Genomic DNA, 27,274 nt, shown 5'->3' on the forward strand with positions numbered 1-27,274 from the left:
AGTTATAATGATCCATCATGCATATCAGGGGAACAGAGGTTGTGAACCTTTCCTTTACAGTGGATGGAACCATTTAACTTATTGGCCTGAAATCCTCACAGCCTCATTTCAACTGTTATTATTAAATGAAACAGTGTATAGGCCAGCAAATCTACAGTAGGCTATGAGAGGCATAGTGTGTGTGTGTGTGTGTGTGTGTGTGTGTGTGTGTGTGTGTGTGTGTGTGTGTGTGTGTGTGTGTGTGTGTGTGTGTGTGTGTGCGTGCTTGCGTGACTGCCTGTTATGCAACTGTCCATCTCCGAGGAGAAGGAGACTTTAAATGCCGGAGTCTGTGGACTGAAAAGTGTTTCTCTTCACCTGGACTCCCAGTCATCCCATACTGTACCTCTCACACTGGGGGTGCTGGAGTCGGAGGACGGGCACGGATTCTAGACCAGAGGAACAGGTGGCCTTGCCCGTAAGCAGGCCCCAGCCCATCGTCCATGTGTCCAGTGGGCATGGTGTTAACACATTTACAGCTCCCCTGGGCAACATTAGGCCATTTGAGGGCTTGTGTAAAAAGCCTGTGGTGACAGGTCACCTTGGTAGAGGATGGCAGTGGCTGCCAGGGCGGTCTGCCAGGCCACATGTGAGCAGTGTGTGGACAGACGTGTCCTGACACAACCACAGTCTCTGGACACCGTTGGAGAGAACATGGACAACAGGTGGCTTGTAACAGGGACTGTTTGGCTGTGGACAATGTTATCTTTATGGCCATTTCTGATAGCATTCTTTCATTCAAACAAAATGGTAGAAGTAGTAGTGAGTTAGCTGTTATTGTTACAGTTACAGTATGTGTTGATATGACGTTATGTGTTGATAATTAGCCCCGAAAGCGATGCACATACAGTACAGGTCTTCCTCTGACACGCATAGCTGGGTGCTTGGCTGACATCTTGTGTGGATGGCAACACATCACCTCAAGCTCAACCTGGACAAGACTGAGCTGCTGTTCGTCCCGGAGAAGGGCTGCCCGCACCGGGACCTGGAGACCTAACCCGAGGAACCTGGTGTGACCCTGGACGACTGTCATTCTCCGCACATATCACATCCGATGATAAGGGCTCATCTAGGCCCTTGTCATCTCCCACCTAGACTACTGCAACTCCCTCCTTGCTGGGGCCCCAGGCGTCAGCCATTAAACCCCTGGAACTTGTCCAGAAAGCTGCTGCTTGCCTGGTGTTCAAACACCCCAAGTTCTCTCACACAACTTCCCTTATCTGTTACCTACACTGGCTCCCTGTAGCGGCTCACATCCAGTTTAAAACTCTGGTACTAGCCTACAGGGCAATGAAAGGAACAGCCCCCTCCTACCTCCAGGCCATGGTCAATATATTGAAATACTGTATCTACAGACGATCCTTACCAAACGATCCTTACAGATTTTTGAAATATGAAAAATTGAGCCCACAGCGCATCAAAAAGTTTTACTGTTAACAGTTCTGTATACAGTTCCCACGAACTCTCGCCAAATCAATGTCTGATCATCCTCATAAAAGGTGCCAACATTGGCAACATATCCAAGATGTAGTGTGATTTTTTTCAGAATTTTATGTCAAAATTGTTTTTGTTTTTTTACAGTTTTCTGAATTATACCCTCAAACAGTCAATGGAAAAGAACATATCTAAATGTAACTCCTCCCACATTTTTTTTCAATTGCAACCAAAATGCATACACTGCATCATCAGACAGCCCACACCAAACGATCCAGACAGATTTTTGAAATATCAAAAACTGAGCGCATGATGCATTAAAATGTTTTACTATTAGCAATACTGTACATTTACTACAAATTCTTGCTCAATAAATGTCCAATGTTCATGAAAAATCAGGGCAAAATTGTCATGAAACGGTAGATGTAGTGTTTCTTTCAGAATTTTATCTCAAAAATTTAATTTTTAAAAATATGTTTAATTCTGTCCTCTGAAACCAACACTTCATACTGAGAAAACTACACTACCCACAATCCAACGCAAGCTCCACCAATCGGAGACATCGCTACCCTACCCAGCCCCCGCTGAGGATTACGACTAAATTAATTGATTGGCCACTGACTGAGCACACAGCTGCTAAAGTTAATGTTCAATTAAGCAAACAAAACCTGTAAAAATTAATAAACATATCTCATCCCACATTTTTCAATCAATTAACACCAAACTTGCTACACTGGATCTTCAGACTGTAATTCACAAACTCATTGACCGGATTGTTGAATTATCAAAATTGAGCTTACAATGCATCAAAATGTTTTACAAATGTTTTACGATGCAAAATGAACATTGGAATGTCAACTTTCTTGTTGTCTTCCTATTCTCTCGCTTATTGCTCCTAAACTTGTCTGAAATTGCCTGGCCCCGCCTCATCGCTGTGTAGCAGCTTTAATTTAGATTGCTATTCTTGCACTTTGCCTTCAGCACTACAGTAGATTATGCTCTTAGTCACTTGTTTTAGAAAGGAGATGCACTTGTGAGTTCTGGCAAGTACAGTAGTAGTAGGCTACATTAGCTTTTCCTACGTTAAATGCAATTATTGTAAGTCGCTTTGGATAAAAGTTAAAGCTAAATGACTGTAAAGTAATGTAAATGTAAGGTTCTATCAACCTAATGTGTAGTAATTATATCAAAAAATTTCTGTACACGTTGTACAGAATATGAAAACATAAACCACAGCTAGTGTTTTTATATTGACATTTGATCACGGATTATCAAAGGCAAAGGCAGAAAACTTTTAATGATGATTAAAAGAAGTTAAACCCCCCCTCCCGCCAAAAAAAAGGATCTTATCTTGGCTCATTGACGGGGAGATTAAACCGGAGTTTCAGACAGCCAAATGAAAGCAGACAGTTTCAAGCACAAACACATAAAAGATCCTCAGGCAATATAATGGAATACTTTGATCCCACTGTTACTATTTCTTGTGTATCCTCTGTATCCTGCATATAATGGCATAATGCCATACTGTAATTGTCTCATTGTATTGTACATAGGACTACATAGCACTGTAGTACGTAACAAAAGGCACATATTTGTACTGTATATAAAACTGTGCACATACACACATTGCACATATACCTACATTGCACATAATTTCGTAGCTGCCCTTTGCTCCCTCTATTAATATATATTTTCACAGTCCTGTCTCTGCACTGTCATTACCTCCGCCCCAGTGATAGCCTGCATTCATTCTCAATGGGTGGAACTGAAACAGTCATATCTTTACATGGGAAGGTCACTCATGTGCGAATGCACAGAGTCACAAAATGCATCCATGGGAGGAGGTCTCTCTGTGCACCATTTCTAGTTTACACTGTCCTGTCTAGTCCTTGCACCCTGTTGTCTATCAATCAGTGTTATGCACCTGACCAGAACAAAGTCCCAGTATGTGTGAAACCTACCTGGCAAATAAATCAGATTCTGATCAAATAAAGCCTTATTCTCTCTAGGGGAGATGCAGTATCACAGGTTGATGTGTATGAGGAAAGCTCACAGGAGGTCATTGTGTTCTTTGAGGTTTGTGTCCCAGCATCCTCAAGGATCGTGACCCCATAGCTTTGTCTGAGCCCCTCCCTGCTGACAAGTTTCCCAAACCCATGATCTCACCCTCTGGGTCCTTAGCAGCCTAGCCTTGGTGGAAGGGGGGCTCTGCATCTAGTGAATTCCTTCTCATACGAGTCAAATAAACTCATCACCCCAATGTGTGATACATGTGATAAATCATTCGTCATGAGTCAACGAGGCAATAAAGCTTCAAAGACCAACCAGCCATATCTAAACCTTTGCCAGCAAAGTATTTCAACTTGTTTCCTCCTCGTCAGGACAGAGTAGAGACAAAGACTAGCACATGATTTAGTACTTTGCTATGCAGGAATGTGGACTTGAACACAGGGGGTAAGTGCATTTTGTGAGGGACTGTAAACTAAGGCTGTATTCACATTTAAGTTTGTTTTGTTACACTTCAATTCACTTTGTTGGGTTTGCGAATTGTATGTTCACACCGCTCCCCGAACAAAATAAACCCCGCTCGACTTGAAATGAACGGTGCAGCGTGAACACACCCCGAGAGCTAATGCACAGGAGACAGTACTCAAACAATAGCCTTTCTCTTTATTGAGCCCTTCCTTTCTGGGGTATTTCTCAGCTGTCAACTCAAATGGTAGATAACAGTTATCCGATGCTTAACGGACTGGAGAAGAGTGAAGTGTTGCGCCGTAGCCCTGACTCTGTAGTGATATCCCCCTCGAGGCCGTTTACCAGTGACACAGCTTAGTGTTGTGAGCTGACCCAGTCCATCATAATTATGTGTGATATTGACCCACTGAAGAGTGATTTCCTACATCAGCAGGCTGTATTGCTCATTCATAAGCTGAACAGACCAGCACTGTTTCTAAACAAAGGTCATCATATTTTAATCATCTCTAACACAAAATCAAATTTCAAATGGGTCTAATCACCACAAGCAATAGTGGCACAATCCTGCTATTGAGGCTGGTTAGATAACTAGTAGGCCCTTGGCCAAGTTATCCAATGTCCACATCTGCTACTTGTTTTCACCTGCACATAGATATCTATGGACTAGTAGTGCTAAGCAGCCTGGCAGGAAGACTGCAGAGATGCCATAAAGATACAGCACACAGTAAACCAACGAAGCCCGGCTGAGCTCCGCGCTGCCTGCCAGGGTCGCGGAGGTTACAGTACAGTAGTGCATTATGATCAGTCATCTGCAGAAGCAAGGACGGGCGTTCTGTAGGAAAGATGCATGGCTCTTCTAGTGTTTGGACTATAATGCTCCTCCTCTTTTCGTTCCCCCGAGTGATGATTACAGGGAGTAGATTGTTCCCTCCAGTAGAGGCCTCTGCTCGCTCTCTCCGTCGTCTCCTGGTCCCCCGGATCGGATGGAGACCCATAAATCTCTTCCCCTTCAAGCTAACGCACTAAAAAAAAGCATAGATACAACCAAGTTATATATAGAACAGTCACAGAACAGTCAATAGCACAAAGTCAAACATGCCTGGACTCGATTTCACTAAAACAACTTTCTCTGTCAGACTGACAGTCATCTACTGTATAGTTCGTGGAGCTCCGCTCCACAGGGGAAGCTCCCATTGGCTTGTGAAACGTAGCCAACTACATTGTACTGAAGAAAAAAAAACATACCAACTGTCCTACTAGGTCCGGTTCACCACTGAATAAGCGGGCTTCGCCTGCACAACTGCTCCTAGAAACTTTCAGCTCACAAGAAGACTGAGAAGTAAGAAGAAAGAAAAATGACTACACTGCGACTCACCGTAGAGCCGGCGGCGTCCCTCAGGGCTCCCAGGCCAGCGCCGCCTAGTCTACCTGAGGGATTCTGTGGTTGCGGCGCCATCAACAGCGACGCGAGACATCCACTCTGCTTCCGCTGCAAGGGGCCGCAGCACGCCAAGCCGGGTCTGGTTCCATCTCCCGACTGCCAGGCCTGCCTTCTTCCCGAGCCTATGGAAAGGCTCCACAGAGCGCACTTCTTCGAGGGTCTGCCGCCGCCGCCGGGGAACAAAGATCCTGTACCCACGGAGCGCGTGGTAAGACGAGGGTGATGACGTTGGCGTACCCCTCCAACAGCCGGCGCCGATGCTGTCCCTCCCACCGTCTGATGAAGAAGAAGATGAATCTGAGGCCGACGAAGACTCCGCCTCAGAAGCCCCAGGTGCAAGCGGTTCATCCTCCCGGAAGCGGTTCTTCCTCCCAGGCCTGGGTACTTCGACCGTGGCCTCCCGAAGCTGCTGGAGAGAGACGCGCATCATCTTGATGTTCCCCTCTCGGAGGCTGTAGCTGCGACGGGGACTGCCTCTCTGGAGCTCCGTCTGCTACGGGACGTCCTCCAAGCCTGCACCTCATCTCCTTCCGGCGATGCCTGACCTGGAGACCTTCGTGGAGGCGGGATGGGTGGGCTCACCGCTATCCAAACAGCGTCTCTCCCAGTGGATTTGTGAGGGCATCTCCAAGTCTTACAAGAATGCGGGTCGCCCTCTGCCTGGGACTGTTTGGGCATATTCTCCGAGGGGCGTGGCCATGTCGGTTACCCTGTTCAATGGTGTGTCGGAGGAGGACATTTGTGCGGTGGCGACTTGGTCGTCACTGTCTCCTTTTGTCCGCTATTATCTTTGTCCATGTCGTCTGTCTCTCTGGCGTCGTCTGTGCTGGGCACAGCTGCAACGGGAGTCAGCGTTAGACATGATGGTTCGGGGCAGAACCGCCAGGTGAGTGGTGGTCTGCTCCTGTCCTTTTGCGGCTCTCCCCTCACGTGCCTTTCCTGGCCCTCAGCTGAGATAACTTAAGTGCGGCAGGTAAGGGCCAGTGCTCGGGTTGGGCCAACATTTGGTATGGTCACACCTTGGAGCCCTGGCTTGTGTCCTGGCTGGCCAGTTTTGTTAACTGGTCCAGCAAGAGTGTATGGTGCGGTCGTGTAGCTCCGCTTATGCCAATAGGAGCTAGCCCTGTGGGGCGGAGCTCCATGAAATACAACGACGGTTACGTATTGTAACTCTAGTTCTATGAGTGGAGTGGAGCCCCTCAGGGCGCAGACTTTGCTGAGCCCACAGTCTGGTGGCTGAAAGTTTTGGCTAGGAGCAGTTGTGCAGGCGAAGCCCGCTTAAATACAGTGGTGCACCGGACCTTACAATAGCCAAAACATCATCATCTCTTAATAATTTCAAGCATGGACTAAGAAAACCTCCCAATAGATTTCTCTGTTACTACAGTATGTAGCCTAGTCTTACAGTATCATGTGCACACGCACGCACACGCGCGCGCACGCACACACACACGCACACACACACACACACACACACACACACACACACACACACACACACACCACTCCATTGTATGGTGTACATGTATAACATTGCATATTGTATTGTACTCTACAGTATATGCCATATACTATGGGTTATTATATTATTCACGGTGAAGTACTATTATAAGCCCTTTGGGATTTCAAATCTCTCAGCACCTACAGTACTTCAATAGAACTGTCATTCCGTGTTAAGGTATGCGAAAAAGACTTACTGTATAACTGCAATGCTGGCAATTGTGTTGCATTGACACAGTGGTCTACTACTGTAATGTACACCTTGAGTGCATTTGCCTTTTTCCTATATTCATAACCTATGAAGCAAAGCTTCTCTGCACTGCAGATTACAGGGAACAGTGACACAATGATTCAGGTCTATCTGACAGTATGTCATAGGAAGTGACAATGACACATTAAAGGGCTCTTCCTGGCTTCATCTGAATAAACATGGTCATCCCTGTTGGACATGCATTGAGAGAAACAGGTATTTAGAAAACATATGACTGATCATGGGAGCAATGACTGCAATTGAGGAATAAAGAAATATGGATATCAACCTCTTTTAAACTCTGGCCAACTCATCTATGCAGTTATTTGCATTTTCAACAAAGTGCCCACTTAAGGATACAAGTGTGAATACACACTGAGGCGGCTTGTACTGAACATGTGCTTACCGCCGTTGTACTCTCAACAAATGCTCTGTTCGTGAGAAGAAAATATGAAAATGTGAAACAACCATTGGTATTTAAATCAGGACCCAGCTCACCACAGCTCTCTGCTCTCATCCACTTCTCACAAAATAGTGGATTCCAGATTCAAAAAAGGAAAACATTGAAAAAGAGACATTGTGGAATGATCATTTACAGATGATTTGTCTCTTTAAAATGTCCAGAGCAGAGGGAAGCCATTAATGGCATAATGTTATTCACGTCTGTCACTGCACTCAACAGTGATATAGTGTCATTTGATTGGCAGCGGGACTTGAGCAGGAGGATCCAGAGATGATTATCTGTCCTTATCTGAATCTCCTGCATCTAACAGTCGCTCAAAGAGAGCTGTGCTGACACTTCTCTTTCTCTTTCCCTCTCTCTCTCATTCACATACACATACAAGCACACACACACACACACACACACACACACACACACACACACAGTCGCTATAGGTCACATAGTACTGTGAGCAGTTCAGATGTGTCTTTGAAAACAACTTAACCACATGTACATTATGACAGTGAAAGTGCAATTGCAAAGACAAACATGGGCTGCGTGTCTGTGGTTTACGAGACACTCTCAGTGAAACGTTCCCTGTCTGACAGTTGCACAAAAGCCGCACTGTTCTAAACAGACCAGAAAAATTTGTGCGAGGCCCCAAGATTTCACTTGGCTTCTCCCCAGCCCTCCAGTAGCTCATCAAACGGAGAACAAGGAAGGACCTCCGCTGTGATTCCACGGCAAGCTGCAACACAGATCTTTCGTTTTCATGTGAGGATTACAATCTAAAATGGCTAAGTCAAAAATACATATCAAGGAGGGGTCAAAGCCCGAGGTCTTCAGGTTCAGCCCACACTGAAACCTTTGAAAGCCACAATTAAACAGGAGAGATTACCAACATGTCAATGACGTCGCATCCGTCTGCGAGGCTCAGTTCTCAAACCCTATCTGACCTCACCCCCCCCCCCCCCCCCCAGTATATCGCGTTTGAGTTGAGTTCGCTACTGATAGTGTGGAAACTGAGTGTTTCAGCAGACTGGCTATCTACAGTACTGTTGCTCGCAAAGGTGGAGCTGATGAAGACGGACTGCCGCGCTGCCCCGTGCTGATGTATACGCCTCGCCACAGGGAGGAGCAGGGTCAGGCGTGCGGGTCAAGGCCTCGGGCGTTGTGACGCGGGGGTGTGGGGGTGGGGGTGGGGGTAGAGGGGTTGGGCTGAGCTGCATGGGAACGCTGGTCAGAGAGGATGACAGCTCTAGAAGTCGGACCCCGATAAACCAGTCAGGAGTGACAATCTCCGGACCCCAGCCAGCGCAGCGTCCGTCCTGCTCAGATAATCCCAGACAGGCCATCCATCAGGCCGGCCAGGGAGACCCGGACCCGCACCGCCTAGGAATGCATGGAACCTCTCACTCTCGAGAGCCAGCGGGAGGGAGGGGCAAAGATGACAGCACACGCTCTCAGAGCACGGGGAGATTAATGAAGGAGCGGTGGTGCGAGAGATGAACCCTGCTATGTGGAGTGGACAAAGAGGAGAGACGCCATGTCTCAGGGTGAAGGGTGAGGGCGAGGATTGACAATGGGAGCTGGAGAGACCACCACCAGCGCAGACAGCAGACAAACGCTACTGAAACACATGGGTAATGAGAATGTGATCAGCCCAGCCAAACACATTACAATCACACAATACATTCCACATGTCAGGTCCATGAAAAAAAACAAACAGACAAAGCCGGCATAGTCACAATCTGGTCACGTTAATTGGCCTTCTGGCATGATTCAGAAGGGCGATTAATTCCAATTTTGTTGCCTCTTGAAATCTTACTGGTTCAAAAGACACCCTACAACTATAATAAGTGAATTCAGTAGTTCAACTCTGTGAACAGAAACGGTAACTTTGTCCAAGGGCAGCCTGCCCATCTGTCTCTGTTTTCTCTCAGTGCCACAGGATGGTCAGAGGCCAGGAACATGTCTGAGAGTCGTTCCAAGCGAAACGTAACTCCTGTAAGAAAACAACAATTCCCCTTATGGTGTTTGTCCTTTGGAGGTGAACCCGACATAACTCTGTGATATCTTCCACTTCTACAGTAGTTAGCCGGAAGGGGGGAAGAAGCACAAGTGGGGCTCAGGAGGAGGAGGTACAGTACTACTGTAGGTACGGAATCATACATCAGAGAGATCAGTTACTTGAAGCATTTTAAATGTCCCAGAATTACTTGGCAAATCAATTATTTTGTAATATCTGTCCACTAACGTAGGGACTTAGCCTTCTTAGCTAGCCTCCTCTAATGGGCAGCGATCTTATCTTAAAGAATTCATTGTTTATATTTGACATTCCACAATATTCATATCACATGCGTTTCCAGTGGCTGGTGAATATTTCCTGTCCCATACCGAGTGGTGTGCTGAGAGATGTTGGTGTAACGTGTACTCAGCGCTGCCTGGGGTCCTGTCCCTGGCATCTGGCCTGTGTCACAAAAGCCCCGGGTAGTGTGGCCTGGCACCGAGCTCACACTGACTCCACAGAAATAGATCATTTGCCCTCAGGTTGTGAGCTTATGCCAAGACAATAGCATTCCTGTCACGCCATAACAGTGTTCTCACTGTGCAGTATGATGTTCTGTTAACAGAGGAGTAGGCTACTGTACTATACACACACACACACATATTGATCTTAAACTCTCTTTCACTCACGATGTGTATCTTATCAGCAATTATGGATGGAATTAATTTTGCCATCCATTATTTATCCTCAGCTGCGCATTGTACAATAGCCTGGTCCCTGGTCAGATCTGGTGGAAATATTCTCCAATTGGCCTGTACGGCCATAGAGGCAGTTGAACAGGCTATTCCACACTTTGCAACAGAATGAATGAGTGGAAAGTATTGCTTTGGAAACGCCTCAAATACAACATGCAAGATAGAAACTGTTGCCTAGAAACCTCTGCCATTAATTTGGTGCAACTTAAATGAACAGCTCATTAAACCTGCACACTATGGAGAGCGTGGATGTGAGATGGAGGGAAAAAGAACATCACATCAAATGAAACTCAATATCTCTCTGTTCATAAGAGCTATGAGTTAATTGCCTCTATCCCTTTAGGCGGACACCGATTAGATTTGCCAAATGTGTGTATTGAAAGGCAGACAGGTGCTTGAAACTGTGGCCAAAGATCATGGGCAGATTATGAGATAATGGGCCCTTGGGCACGGACGCGCAGAAAAAAAGAAAGAAAAAAAAAAGTTATGTAATGTGTGTGTGTGTGTGTGTTTGTATATATATATATATATATATATATATACACACACAGACACACTACACTATAAGACAAAAGTATTGGGACACTTACACATTACACCTAAAGAGCTTTTATGACATCCCATTCTTAATTCAGATTCCACCATTCTTCTATACACACACACACACACACACACACACACACACACACACACACACACACACACACATTATTTAAAAAAGGCACAGATCTCAACTTCAAATTAATTTATCATATCAATCAAATTTGACAATGTCTGACAATGTCTTCCATGTTTTAGCACAATAACTAAAAGCTGTTTTTCCCTGCTCGGTTTTGAATTGAGACCTCAACTTGGGAGAAATCCAAAAAGCACTTGCTTTTTAGTTGAAGGGCCCATATTGCATGAAGTACTCAGCCCCTCTAAAGTAAACACTCACTTTAAAGGTATCCTGATGGTTTCTTTCTAGTGACATCGTCAAAGTGAATGTTCAGGCTATTCCTTCAGTTTTTCAGCAGGACTTTTGGAGATCTGTTATTGACATGAATGATTACGCCATTTCACTACAGTATGCAACAAGAAATGCAGAGTCTTTAACAGTGACTTCACGCAGAGGCACTATCTTAGGGGGCCCCTGAGCTCTTGGGCCCCAGGGCCTGAGCCCGGTAGGCCCGTTCGGTAATATAGGCTAACCCTGCCAAGATGGGTATTCCTGTTTCAGTGTGGAAGGGAAGGAGGACAGAGCGATGAACAACAGCTGTTTCTCATTAGAAAACGTCATTTACAGAGAATAGCAGACCCCATAAGAGTGAGAGTAAAGTTGGATGATGGTGTTCTATTGATAAGGCTGGGAACATTTCTTCACTAGATAAATCAGTCAGAACATTTCATTTCTACAATCAATAAGAACGACCACATAGGGCCTACAGTAACTGTTCAGCAGGCCCGAGACATTTTTCAAGTGACATGATCGATACGACACTTTTTATCTGGAAGAGTAATACTGTAAATTGGCTGCACACGCTGCGTGATGTTTGGCTGAGTGGAATATCTTCTCTTTAGCTGCCTCTAGGCTAGCTACAGGACGCGAGCGACCTGGCAGGACGAGCGGTTGGCTCGGAGAGCGCCTTCATGTTCACAGCTATTGACGAGGCAGAGGAGAAATCAGAGGTGCGGCAGAGAGCAGACGGGTTTTCAGCTCTGGCCCCAGGGAGCATCTGTCCCTCTCTTCAACTGATGCCAGACCTTCATCGAGAGCCCATTCACGGGACGATGTGGGCCTGTAACCCTCTCCGGGGGTCAGGCTCGTCACGACAAAGATAACGCGCCGATTTAGTGAGAAGTGTCTCAATCGCTGCCTATAGCAGCGCGATCAAAGACCGTTCGATCTTTTTCATCTAAAGCTTCTTATTTCGAAAGGAACACCAATAGAACCTGTCTGCTAAATGACATATCAATGGAAAATGCTTGAGGTACAAAAACTAAACGCTCGGTCCAAAACTATGCTCCTGTGAAACCTCTCAATCTCCGCTCAAGGGCTGTTGTGTGACGGTAGATTGCCTCATTGTTTGCATTACATTATTTTGCACATCTTCTCACAGGCCTCCCTATTGTTAATCATTTTTCTAACATTCCATCCTCTAGTGCACCGTTTATCCTGTCAGACCCTCTATTCATGGCCCACAGGGAATTCAGCCATTGTCAACCTGTAGCCACGGCGACTGGGGAATAAAGAATGCATAGGCTATGGCCCCTACAGATTCTTTTCTCACATTCATACCTGATGCTGCACCCAAACAATGACCCACATATTCTCTAGCATGCTTCGCAGCATGGAGCACATACTTATTGAGGGCTTCTAGTGCATATTACATTACATCAGTGCAAAACAATTCATGACAATATTCCAATATTTTTAAGCAGTCGATTCTATTTGCGGTAGCCTCGCGAGACCATCCCGATCTCGTGAGCTCAGATTCTGTTTCTCTCCACAGATAGTCTGGAAAGTCTCCGTAGAGATCCGTGAATTTGGTCGGGCCAATCAACGTCCTGTGAGGAGGAACTTCTGGCAGCTGTGTGGTTTAGGCATGCATGGATGTATTGGTTTAGGTATGACGACAGTGAGAAGTCTGTGATAGATGGCGATAGACCTGCCTTTTTTTCCCTTTTTTTTTGTGCCACCATCTTCACTTCACCACCTGGGTGTGATTCTTTTACATACAGTAGGTCCTGATTTTCCCCTCCCTAGAGACTAAATACCAGTGGAGGAATCTAGTCCAGGTTGGGAATGTGGAGACGGGGGGTCCAGCAGGAGCGTTTCAGAGGCTGTCTCCTGCAGAGACACTGCTAAAGTCTGAATGGGGGAGACGTGGTAGGAGACCTGAGGGATTGGCCAATTAATCAAGCCTGTTCTAACTAGCTCTCCTCAGGGATGGCTGACTGCTTACCTCACCAGCAGCTCCTCCAGGGCTTCATTTTACAAGCCTCATCATGAGATTGCCTTCAACCACACAAACCAGTCCTCCAGGGAAGCTGGCTGGTGACATCATAGAGGTGGGGATGTACTTACTGTAGGTGGGGACTCATTGTGAAGGTCGATTGCAAAGCATTCTGACAGAGACCCTGGATTTACTGTGTTACTCTCATCATATTATCTCATGCCTTTGTCTGTCTAAAATCAGACCCACCTCTTTCCTGAGGGGAGGTCTAAAGCACAGAGCAGTGCAAAGCTGACACTAGCATTATGACAACATTATGATAACAAGTTATGGTGTCTGATGGCCTATCAGCTTCTGCTTTTCGCTTCTTCAACATCAGATTGTCTGAGAAACCACATTGTTGTACACATCCAAATCTGACCAAGCGACACTCAACAAACTTCTATTTTCACTTCAGAAGTTAAAATGTCCATGACTCCAAAATTACTATTCTGCTCACACTCCGTGTACACCAATGTTCAAAGAATTACACTTTCTACATGTATTCTCATTACGTAAATCCCAAATGGTCCAATTGAAGGGACTATAGTCGATCTACATTAAACGCAGACTCACTGATAAATACTCAATCTATATGTAAATAAGGGGAACGTGGGAAATATCAAAAAGCAAGAAAATGCATTACCGTCCTATTTGATCAGAGCCCCAGGAGCTAAAGTTATGACTTTTAATGGAATCGGAGGACCAGCGAGTGTCTGAGGGAGAGGAGGTGGAGGTATGAAAGCATTCACAGGGGAGCTGGCTATCTGAAATAACACAGGATAACAGAATGGCCCTAAAAAGATTACACCTTCTGGGGCGAAATGGAATTATTGCGTTTGGAAGGCTCAGCAGCTTTTCTCAGAGCATTTTTGAAAATGTTGATTTAACCTGGAGTTGAGTGGTCAGCTCTTTCATTTTTCCAAACTATAGCTGTGTTCGGAATCGCTCCCTCGTTCCCTCACTCCCTATTCCCTATATAGGGTTCACCATAGTGAACTACCTAGGGAACGGAGAAAATGTAGGGTACATGCACTGTTCCCTGCAAATCAAGGTGAATTGTGGGTAATAAATAGTGGACTATAGAGGGAACGAAAATTCCGTGGAGAATTCGGACACTACAAACAAAATGGCTGACGCCCTATATAGTGCACTATATAGTGAATAGGGAGCGATTCCGAACACAGCTTATTTAGTCATAAATGTATTCACTTAAATACGCAACACAGTTGTTCATGCAGGGCCTCATTAAGCATGCTGGCAACATCATGGTAACTATGCATGCAACCATGTGTATTTTATAGGGTGTAAAGCAATAAAACATGGTGATGTGTAGCATGCGTCTCCATGTTAGTCATGTGGCATTCCACACATAGCGATTAGCCAAATTATGGACCAGGCTGGGATATGAATGAGGTGTTAGCAGATGCCTGTCAAGGTTGGGATTTCAAACCTCTAATCCCAAAACTATAATTGAACAACTTTGGAACAAGTTTTGCTACAGGTACTAAAGCAAAGCAATCACCACCTTTTGGATCCGGGCACAACTTACTCTATGATTAGAGCAGCCAAAAACAGAGGCATTCTGATTTCATATCTGTGAAAGTAGTAAGGTACAGTACAGTGAGTCAGACCAGTAACAATAACAGTGTAAATTGGCAACATTACTGTTTGTGATGGCAGACAATGAAACCCTTCATGATCTCTTAAAATATTCTACTCTTTATTGTCCCTCTAGGGATAAATGCAAAAGTTTATTCATATTACATGTTATTCCTCCAAAAACATAATTAGATTGGAAGCCGGTTTGAAGAAAGTTTACTAATTTCCTCATTTTCATGCACCACCAACTTCACGCACGGGAACTATGACTAAACTTGTCATCAAGTGTAGAGAGACTAATGCTCTCCTCCCTTGAGGAGAGTTCCCTGGCTCGCTAGACCTCCATTAAGCTCAAGAGAAAACATAAGCTTGATGGGGAAACATAACAATAAAAAAACAGAGGCCCCACACCCTTGCTCTTTTTCCAAATGAATGGAAAACAGGACAAGTAGAGTCACACTGTTCCACTCCTGCTGTATTTGAAATGGCATTACAGTATCTCAGGTTGAACTGGCTGTATGGTTTAAAAAGCTAAACACAGCTGCTCAAACAGCGGAGCAATTCTGAGTCCGGTAAAAGTAATAGCATACTAGAATCGAGGATAGATAGCCTAACAGCTCTGTGAACTATTGTTCCTTGTAAGCACCTTTAAGGACAAACTGGAGATAGTTTTATAGATAGCTTTATAGATAGCCTACAGTAGTTACTACTATTCATCCATGAAACAACTGTCTGGCTGGAGTGGGAAGGTAAGAGAGAGAGAGAAAGAGAGAGAGAAGGGGAGATCTAGGGGGATTTGTTTCAGACAGTTGAGAAGGAGAAAGATGAATTGGCAGTGTTGGTGATAATGCTTCAGAGGCCGGAGAGACCCGGAGGAAGAACGTTCTGTCCTCCACACAAAGGCACATGGGAGAATTGAGCTCCACTTTTAAGTGTATCAAAGTGGAACATCGTGTCTGCCATGGCAGACAAAAAGAATGTTTTATAAACGCGTTTCACACTGGAATAAAAATAAATAAATAAATAAAATCGGCAAATTTGCAGGTAACCTGAACACTTAGGTTACGGTTGTTTGACTTTTCTGCTTCACACTACTGTAGAGACGGACTATGGGTGGAATGGATTACAGGGTTGAAATTGAGACTTGTTACACAGTACATTCTGGAGGTGGAGTCATCTTTTGCCTCTCAGAAGGCAAGTTTCCCATATTAGGTCCCCTGCCTGCAAGTGTTACGGATATTGTCCAGTGGCATGAAGACAGTAAGCCGCAGCAGACCCAGATGGAACAAAACGTTTATGGAGGGCTTACCGTATCCCTGATGTTCACTCTGTCAGGGTGCATGCTGGTCATCTTCAATCCTCAGAGGTCAACAGCAGACACGAGGGCAGGGCAGGAGCGTATTCATCCTCCAGCCTCATCCTAAACACAATGCACTGAAACCTGTAAAGTAAAAAGAAAAGAAAAGAAAAAAAGTTTAGTAATGAAGCTTGCTTTGTATGATGAATTGCTCCTGTTGTTCTCATTATCCGGGACATGAGTACCGTGGCAGCCCCATGGAAAGCTGATTTATACCTCATCCCTTCTCTAATTACCGCAGACACCATCAGTCAAGTTGCTTCCCCAGCATCTCGACTGTCCGATGGACCGGATTACCTGTGATAAAGCACTTAGCAGTTACCCAGCTCAACAACTGTTCTCTCTGCCTTGCCTCGATGGTAGTGTGCCATATAGTTCTAGGAGTTGGTCAAAGTGGTGAAACAAGTGGAACAGGGTATGCTAGAAGTGAGCTGGAAACGGTCCCCATCATTTAGGAAATGTTTGACAAGACTAGCATTTTGAAGGAAACCTCAAACCAAACTTGTGCCACCAGGGAGATTGAAGCCAAGCACGAACCATTACATTACTAGTGTGACTGGCTTCATTAATAGTATAGTCATGCAAATGGAGTACATGAATTACATGTTATACCTGAAGGTCAAGCCCACAACCTCATCTGTTAATAAAGTCGTAAACCCTTGTTTACACTGTAATTGTAACCCAAATGTCCCCACTAAATGACCCCCCCCCCTCAACACACACACACACACACACATATATATATATACACAGCAAGAGAGGGGGAGAGAGGGGGAGAGAGAGAGAGAGAGAGAGAGAGAGAGAGAGAAGGGGAGTTCTTGGATTGATCTGGGGGAGATCTTGAGTTGTTGAGGTCCAAAACACTCATGGAATTCATCAAGAACACCTGGATCCATCCACACATCAACTACTACCCAGCCATAAAATAAAACCCACCAGCTGTTCATTAAAACCTGTGTTTAAGAAATTAGATTAATTAAGCCGGTTAGGTTCTGGTTTAACAGGCCGGCCCTTTCTCTAAGGGCTCTCTACTTTTCCAGCTGTGAGAACACGGTTGGCTTTATAACCCCCTAGCTCTCTGTCCCACGTTAGCCCTCATTCCCTTCCTTCAGTATTGGGCTAACAATGATTTTCTTCTAAGGAACACTGCCATGTTGCATTGTGGGCTCCATGAGCTGGCTAACCGTTGATAGAAATATGTAGGCTGATAACCTACCTACCAGAATGTTATACTAATATTTCTATATTTCAAACACCCTAGTTAAGGAACACCCTTGGATAGAAGGGACTGCTTAGTTTAAGGAGAGCAGGTTAGACAGTGGGGACACTGGCATGCTTGTGGTTGGAACCTACAGCTGGCGTGTTAAAACCAACACAAAAGCTGATTAAAACCACAGGAATTCAAGGTGAATGGCAGAATCATACTTAGCATGACTTCCACACACATCACACATAGGACTATAGGTGAAAAAGACATGTTGAGAGTTACAGTATACATTAAACTTAAACCATATCCTTTCGAAGCATGTTCAAATCTGTAGTTTTTAACTGAATTTAAACAGGAAAGTTGTTTAAGTTACACTGACAAATTAGAATAAATAATTATATAATTCTTCAAAGACTGAGCAACAAAATAATGTGCTAGAAAATACTTAGGAAAGTGGGCTTGTATGTACCTTAACAAGACTGAGGGATCCAGACATAAGGGAGACACCACAAGGCACAAATCTCTCACCGAGACTTTCACAGCACTCTACTACCACCTTGTGGACATATAGGCCAAGATTTTCACAGGAAATTCCATATACTAATTCTCAATAATTAAAAATAAAAACACATTTATTAGCAGTCGCAGAAAATTATACAAGAGACACGTACAACACAATTCCCCTGAATAAAAAAATGTGAATTTCTTATTTACATATTCTGCAATTGAATGTGAATCTGTTTAGCACATGCAGATACAAATTCACATTAGGGAAAAGCTTGCTCTTCCACATATAGCCTAATGCTTAAGTATCAAGTAACATAGGTAACAGCCTTAACACAGCCAACACTATAGCCCCTCAATATGACTTGGCCCTGACATGCTGTGTAGATGAGATAAGCGGAAGAAAACATGTTGTGTAGATGAGAGTAAGAAAACAACAAGAAAACATGAAGCACTTTCAGGCTGGTGACAGCACATTCCAGATACAAGTCCCATAATAATAATAATAATAATAATAATAATAATAATAATAATGGTTCATAATAAGCTCTGTACATGATCAACATTGATATTTTAGAACCTCCCCCACCTCAGAAGTCACAAGTCCAGATTAAAGGACATCAAATGCACAATTGGATGTCATTGTCTTTTCGCAGATAATAATTGATGACTGGGGCTCAGTAGGTCTACATCACCATGGATTAGTAAGGCATTGCAATAGACAACATAATTCAAACCAAGGCTTTTAGCTGACAAGCCATCCTTGTTCTGAAAACTCAAGACACCAGAAGAGGGACTGGCTTTAGAAGTGCATTAAATAATATGGGGTCCAGAGTCCAGGTTATATGACAAAGGGTCACATTCCGCCCAAAGACTGCAAATATGAATTGAAATACTGTACCATCACATTAAAATGATCCATGCCTGCTTGGTGATCATATTCTCTCTAAAACACAATTTTGCTTAAAAAAGCAAAATTAGACTAGATTTTGCAGAAGGCACTTAAAACACTGCTGACCCCTCTTAGGATTTAGCTCTTATAAAACAATGTATATCACTTTCCATTTGTCACCATGCATGTTAACTTTTAAACAAAAGTAATTTTGTTACATAAACGGTAATTAAATAATTCCACTTACTAGCAAAACAACAGACTCATGCCTGTCAGTCTGTCAGGATATGAAGCTATTCACACACGGATTATTTTGGCTAAATCCAAAATAAATTACATTCAATCAACATCTGATTAACACCAAAAATGCAGTGCAGACAAAGAGAGTGGACTGGTTCCTGGATGAGCAGTTTGAAGGTTCCCCTCAGAACATACACGGGGGGGAAGGTTGATATGGTGGGAATGTAAATTTTGATCGTTTAATTTCATAACAGCACTGTTTTCAGGGGTCTGAAGACACGACAGAAACACAGGGAGTCATCAAATAAGTTCACAGAAGGTGGTACACAGCGGTGAAGACTAGACTGATTGGTTATAGTTTACTGTGTGCAGGAGGGACTGGAAGGTGAATGGAGAAATGGGCAGAGAGGCCAATGGAGGATTACTGCACAGAGGCAACGAGGAGGACTCAGCAGGACTGATGACCACGGAAGTTGAGGCCGGAGCTAGGACTGGGACTGGAGCTAGGACTGCAGTTAGGACTGGGATTGCAGCTGGGACTAGGACCTCACTCTCAGCTCCTCCGGGACTTGGAGTGCTGGATTAGCCATTGCAGTGTGATATCTGAGGAGTAGAAAGCAGAATATTTGCTTTTTAGTGGGTTTTCTGAAACAGAAAGAGCTGGATACTTTGATTGGGAAACATACGTTTTATGTACACCCTTCAGGCCTGGGTTACACGGCAACGTTTCGAGAACGAGAATGACAACGGAACGAGAATGACCTCCAAACGTTTCCTCATCGTTGCCAGAAGTGGTCAGGTTACGTTATCGCAACACCATTCACAACACTGAGCATGCACGTGCCTGTTGTAAACAGACCCTGACAGTTAGCTATGAAAATGTATTTCAAATGCATTTATTTAGGGCTGCCTGTCTTCAACCAAAGGAAATCTTGGTCAGTCTGTTCTCAGGCCTACATTTCCAAATTAGGGTGATCCCATTCCTTAGTTAGTAATTAACTAGTAAGCTTAATTCATTATTCAGCACAAGTTGTATTACTATTCTTCTTATTGTTTTTATTATTATTATTGTTGTTGTTTCTTTTGAAGTAGGTCTGCTAGACCAGGCGCTTCCACTTGTTCTACCCTGGATCATATTCCATAATAACCTCTCATTTTGTCAATCCATCCAAATGATCTAAATAAATGCACTTTCCAATGTCTGAATAAAATCATGAGTTTTGCTAGACTTCTATTGTACTCACCGTGTGAGGTGGCAATATGAGTCTTAAATCAGTGTTTTTCTCTTGAAGTTCTGGTAAAATCAAACATGTTTAATAGTATCTGAAGTTTTTAGTCTTAATGCAAATGACCTGTATGATCCCAGTCTTTGCAAAATTGTACAGTCTGTGACTAAAAAATAGTAGAAGAACTCTAGTGTTTGGAGATTGCACTTTGTCTAAATTATATAATGCTGCTGTGTCTTTGGAGACTGCGTTTTGACTATTATAATGCATAAAATAATAACACAGAACAGATTACAATAGCAGAACATAATCAAATCAAACAAAATGTATAACAAAATGGAATAAATATACGCCTACTTTTTACAACGCGCAACCATGCATTTTAGAGATTGGGCAGGACTACACACTTTTGTCAGCAGCACCCTGCTCAAAATACGCTCCCGCGGCTATGTATGGAAGCAAAACAGTCTTAACATAAATCATATAATTAGGAAACATCTAGTCTATTTCATTAATGTTATAGCCTATAGCCTATTTTTTGTATAACAAGCTTTATTGCTATAGACTATAGATTTTGAGAATCTTGGTCGGACAAGAGTAGCCTATTTCGACTAAGCAATCACATTGAATCCTACACACATTCTGGGATTTAAAATGATGTTGTGTTATAATTTAACTGTACAATAGCCGAACGTCCTTCATCATTATCAAAACGAGATCGCCTTCGCCTGTTTATACGAGAACGGAATACAAGAAAATTAGAACGAAAACACCCCTCGCGGCGTTCTCTAAATTTCACAGGTTTTCACAACGCTGACGCCGTTTCCGTGTAACTGTGAGGTGCAAACGGGACGGAAAGTCCCGTAAACGGGGGTGAAACGTTGCCATGGAATCCAGACCTAAGCTTTGTATCTCTCCTCACCTATATTATCTTTCTCTTTGCAGGAGACCGAGTAGCAGCAGATCTCTCTGTCCTGGATGGAGGACAAGCTCCTACAGAGACAGAGGAGTTTGTGAAAAATAAAGCAAGTTGATTAGTAGTAATGGGCAACATAAGTTAAGCTAAGGACAGCAGAGTCACAGTTTAAGATATTTAACTCAGGAAGATGTACTACACTGTCAAAATCATCCAATTACAATTTATAGTTTACTCTATGTGCTGTCAACACAAGCATATGGTTTAATGTCATTGTCCTCATGATCCGTATTACTAAGCTTCTGTTCCCGCTCTAATCTGATATAAGGAGATCAAAGAGACTATGATTGGTACTGTATAACCAATTATGAGACAGGGAAAATGCATCCATCTTACATTTTTTCAATGAGCTGCTTTTCATCAAGGGCATTAGGAAGATCTCTTTTGTTGCCCAAAACTAGAACCTGTGGAAAGATAGAGAGACAGAAAGAGAGAGAAAGAGAGGGAGAGATAGAAAGAAAGAGAGAGAGAGGGGGGGAGGGGAGAACGAGGGGAACATGTTTATCAGTGACTCAGATCTATCAGGACAATCCTTACAAGCTGCAGGTGAAAGAAAGAGAAGAAGCGTCCAGGGCTGGAGATGCATCGCACCTCTGGACTGATAATCTAGTGTTACCGTTGTGCATTACTATTTGGGAACATCATTGGGAAAAGAAGACGGACAGCCTTTGGCACTGTCCCAGCAGCCGGAACACTGTCATTTCAATTATGCTGGGAATTGAAGTTGAATTAAAATCTAATTAAAATCTTGAATCTAACCTTAAAAGGTCACATGAACACTAATGCAATGCCATCAAGTCTGAGTCATTTCAACCCATTAGTGACCGTCTGTGAAATATAAATATAAAACATTTTGGTCAGTAGAAGTCAAGGAACAGTGGTGCCAGCTGTACCAATGTTCATGCACTGTCTGGCACTGTATCATTGTCACAGAAGCACTGCCTTACAGCGATTCCTTGAAGCTGAGGTTTGTCCAGAAGATTATGGAGCTCATTTCTGGAGGCTTCTATCTTTTCCCGGTCTGCTGCATCCACCATGTAGCTGAAAAAGACAAACAGTTCTGAACGCATGGTTTTTCAAATCATTGTCATAATCGGTGACACAGAAGAAAGCCAAGCCAAATGGAGAAAAGTCTGTGAGTCTGTGTGTCAGAGGAAGGTCTCAGTGTAAAGGCAATATGGAGTTAAAATGTTTTTGCCATACATCCGATCACAAAGATGTAAATAATGCCTCAAACACCAGTCTTTTGAAACTATTTTTTTTATATAATTTTCTGTTCATGTGGTCCAGTTCAATTGAAGAGAGTGTACTCACACAATAGCGTTCACTCCTCGACAGTAGCGCTCCCACATGCTTCTGAACCGAGGCTGGCCGCCAATGTCCCAAATCTGCACGGAAACAACAAAGTCAGATACGAACACTTGCCCTATTGGTATTGCTCATATCAGCTAGAATATATACTGTTGTGACATCACTGTTCCAGAGAACACATCAATAACAGACAGTTCAAAGAGTAACTGATTTTGACCATATCATCATAGGCCTACCTTTATGGTGACATTGCCTTTGGTAACCTTTCGCATGTTGAAGCCAACAGTGGGGATCATGTCTTCACTGAACTGGCCAGACTGAGAAATAAAAGCAAGAGAGAATGCATGTGAGTGTGGTCCACACACACACACACAGTAGGCTACATGAAGGCATGACAAACACATAAAAACTGCAGCAAGAGTAGGGCAAAGCTGGTAGCCTCGTAGTAGCCCAATACTGTAAAAAATCTAAGAAAGTCGCACACTAAAATATTCTCATTTGCTGTGTTTAATAGACCAATGTTTCAGCACATTGTACACCATGACGAAGACGTATTAAACACAGCAAAAGAGAATGTTTGAGTGGTGACTTTCTTGCTTTTTAATGTTGATGTTCAGCTAGTCTGCACCTCAGAAAACGTTGCACCCATGTACCGTAGGCTATATAGCTATATACAGTAGTAGGCTAATTCTTCCAAATGTAGCCTAGATAGGTTCACAGAGTGTAGAGAAAGCTACTGTGATACAAGCTAAGTATTCTGAAACTGTTAAAGGTAAAAAATAATAATAATAATAATTAGGCCATGATTTAATTATTGGCTAAAGTAAAAAGCAGCACTGCCTTAGTTAAATAATGCTCCATTGAAGTAGAAAAAGAAAATTAAAAAAGCAACATGGCCCTAGTTAAATATAGCAAAATGAATGATACTAACTCACAAAATATGTAATAGCATAGTACTAGCATATTTATATGTGGCACACAAATAACTGCCATGGTAGGGTGGGGCCTATCTAAGAACAGACAGTAGAACAATACGGATAGCCTACATCTAAGATAATTTCATGAGCGGTCTACAGTTGCTCTAGTGTCTAGAGGGCTGTTTCAAAGTCACCGAAATATTTTATGATAATGCAAAGTTCTAATGCATATAAGCTATATGTAAACCGACTAACTTTGGCATTAGGTTGACCAACTGTATCATCAGACCATATCAAATATTTTCCAGAGTTCAATGAGCCAGGTAAAAACAACAACAAAGAAACGGTCATGTTTAATACTGTCTGTAGTCCAGAGTAGACGAATTCAAGGTTTGGTGAGCATGGCTATTGTTGCTGAATCATACACAGCTGTCAACAAAAGGTGCTGACTCACTAGGGTGGGTGTTTCGACATCATGATCATCTATAGGCTCTGTGCACCAGCTCCACTACTTCCTGAAAGTCACTTTGCATCTTTATTTCCTGTTCTATATGATTGGATGAAGTGATTAATCAGGTGTGCGGCAGACCCAGCGCACACCTAATTAATCACTTAATCCAATCATATAAGACAGGAAATAAAGATGCCAAGTGACTTTCCGGAAGTAGTGGAGCTGGTGCACAGAGCCTATTGGATGAATTCATACATTGCCATTATTGACTACTAGCTATACACATGGCAAAACTGATGTCATCACGTAAACAGGTTGTTTACGCTACTTGCCATGATGTAGAACGTTATCAGGAAGCACACAATACCGGGTGGTGAAGCAGCTAGCCAAACCCAAACCTCTCTACGTTGAGAGCATCGTTGAAATTGCCATAATTGTCGCTAAAGACAAGTGTTACCTGTATGTTGTCTATGTGCCAGTGCTACGTATTGAAATCCAGACAAACATTAGCAAACATTCACTAACTCTAGCTGTCTAACCCGAAGCTAACTTACCGCTATCACGTTGACGAATGTGGTTTTTCCGGAGTATTGTAGCCCTACTAATGTAAGCTCCATCTCCTCTTTCCAAAAAAGAGACCTAAACCAGTCCAACAGCCGATTTAGAAGCGCCAGCATCTTGGATGACACTTAAAACGTCGCTAGCTATGTAGCACACTTGCTGTAGTCTGGTTTGCCTGGTCTCTGCAGATTCCACCCGTGTGACTGTAGAGCTGGGCTACCGGAAGTGGCTGGTTGTCATCCGCAATGACCCATCTCCCAAAAGGGTAGTGGCTAGTTCCCATAAACGCAGAGACCGTTTCAGGGTTAAGTTTTTTTAGGGTTAAGATTAGGGTTAGGTTTAAGGCTGGGGTTACTTTTAGGGCTGGGGTTGCTTTTCATACACACAAGGAAACACATATGTGATTGTGTTGTCAGACAGGTTAAGTCAGACATGTACAGTACCTATAGTTCGAGGCCAGATCAGAATCAGTAAATCAAATACAAGACACGTCTGCATGGATAACCATACAGTCTGGCTACACCACAGGGTCAAAGTACTCAATAAGCCTCATGACATCCCTTAAAATAAACAAAAGAAACAACAAACACAATGCAGATAAGTAAGTAATCAGAAATACAGATTCATGATATTATTCTATGTATGATAAAACCTTACCTCTGGTCTGACAACTGAGGTGTAGTGTCTACACTCGTTGTTGTTGTGTATATACGTAGTGTTTCTGGAACACAAGCACAACACGTCACACACTGGCACACAATACGGACATTCAAGTTGTTATGAGACCTATGAATTATATATATATACTGTATATCAATGTATCAGTAAACGTGACATGCACAAATCAGATATCATATTCAGGTTATTATGTTCACCATACTGTAAACATATGCAATTGTTGAATTGTGCTGTGGGGGCAGGTGGGTAGCCCAGAGAGGGGTCCACAGCCCCTGACCCAATATGATGCGAGGGGGGGAGTCTTGCCACCACGCAACTGTCCACGCCACGGACCCCACAAATCAGCCCCTGAGAGGGCTAGAGAAATACTGTCTTCACCGGTGGGGGCAGGTGGGTAGCCCGCAGAGGGCTCCACTGCCCCTGACCCAATATGAACCGAGGGGGAGGAGTCTTGCCACCATGCCACTGTCCACGCCATGGACCCCACAACTCAGCCCTTGAGTGGGATGGAGACACAGGGTCCTCACTGGTGGGGGCAGGTGGGTGGCCCGGAGAGAGGTACACTGTCCACGACCAGCTCTGACCCGAGGGGGCGGAGTCTCGCCATCACACCACTATCCACGCCACGGATCCCACAACTCAGCCCCTGAGTGGTCTGGTGAGTGCATGCTGCTGTGAAACTGGTCAGGAACATGCACAATGACCAACACCCTCTGCATGACCTGTTGCCACCAACGTGAGGCAGCTGCTCTGCCAGGACACTGAGGAACCAGGACAAGCTGGCTGAACCCAGGGCCAAGACTAACAGGCTGAACCCAGGGCCAAGACCAACAGGCTGAAAAACTAAACTCTGCACACTGCAGTTAGACTGTATAATAAAACACAAATAGCATAGCATAGCTACAGTGATTGCTACCTTTCCTTGCTTTTGTTTTTACCCTGAAATATTTTAAACCTTTATAGTTGTTTGTATATGCTAAGTTATTGTCTGTTTTCTATGCATTGTAAAATTCTGCTATTTTTCAGTGGGCCTTTGGCTCCACTGCAAGCATGAATTTAATCAAATCAAATGGAGATTTCCCAGAGGGCTCTGCACTGCGCCTGACCCATTCGGTCCCAAGGGGGCGGAGTCTCACCACCACTCCACTATCCATGCCACGGACCCCATGACTCAGCCCCTGAGTGGGGTAGAGACACAGGGTCTTCACCCCTGGGTGCAGGTCGGTGTCTCAGAGAGGTCTAATTGCTTAAAGCATCATCCTTTTGCCATTCTACTTAATATGCATGCTCTCTAAGGGTAAGCGGAATTTAAACAACTTGATCATCTTTTAAGCTATAGGCTCAGTTCAAAGCTTAAACTACTCAGGCTGAAAAGTTTTTAAATGTATTAAAGTTCTTAGCTTCTTTAAGTAATGCAGTTCCAATTCTTCCAGTTTCACATTTCAGCTAAGCTATAGAAAAAAAATGATGATTTTTTCTTAAAATATTGATATAAAATAGAAATGGCCCTAAAATCCAATAAAATTAGCTGTGTCGTATTGGCCAATGTAGGCCAATATCTGGTAGGTGATTTGGAGTGACTGGGTACTATGCTGAACAAAACTCTTCCAGTCTAAATGTAGCTAAACAAACACTATTGTTTACATTTTATGGTGTGAAGTTATCTCATCTCACACAAATGCAGATCAGATGTTCCACTTGGCTACTGGCACAAACGGGAAACCTGTGTACACCTACCTCTCCTATGTGCTGGATTAGCATTGAAAGCATTGGAACTGATGTGTCCAGGCGACAAGACCTATCTTAATTTATCAGACATCATTTCATATAATTAAAATTCACAGCTATTTCAGTGGCATGACTAGCTTCCGTCCTACCAGTCCTGAACAGAAACAAGCCAGCCACGCACAACAGCCAGTCTGGACCTGGTTATTCTCTTATTTTTATCTACTATTTTAACTGTTTTTAATTTTTCTGTAAAGCACTGTGTGCTACATTTGTTTGTATGAACAGTGCTATATAAATAAAGTTGA

The 27,274-nt window shown here is 43.6% G+C and overlaps 1 protein-coding gene across 2 annotated transcripts; it reads right to left on the reverse strand.

Moving 5' to 3' along the window:
• Window positions 1–18,184: 18,184 nt before the first annotated feature.
• Window positions 18,185–25,239, reverse strand: arl8bb (ADP-ribosylation factor-like 8Bb; the record flags this gene model as incomplete). Of its 2 annotated transcripts, none has more annotated exons than XM_084441168.1 (7): window positions 18,185–19,724; window positions 21,270–21,340; window positions 21,660–21,727; window positions 22,271–22,364; window positions 22,638–22,711; window positions 22,871–22,951; window positions 25,221–25,239. In XM_084441168.1, the coding sequence occupies 6 exons, from the start codon at window positions 22,928–22,930 to the stop codon at window positions 19,675–19,677; spliced, it is 417 nt and encodes a 138-aa protein (XP_084297294.1). In that variant the 3' UTR covers window positions 18,185–19,674. The 2 variants fall into 2 exon arrangements, with proteins under 2 accessions (XP_084297294.1, XP_084297293.1); XM_084441167.1 differs by lacking the exon at window positions 25,221–25,239 and adding an exon at window positions 24,557–24,679.
• Window positions 25,240–27,274: the final 2,035 nt, after the last annotated feature.

The sequence above is a fragment of the Borostomias antarcticus genome (assembly GCF_949987555.1).
Source record: "Borostomias antarcticus genome assembly, chromosome: 7".
NCBI lineage: Eukaryota > Metazoa > Chordata > Actinopteri > Stomiiformes > Stomiidae > Borostomias > Borostomias antarcticus.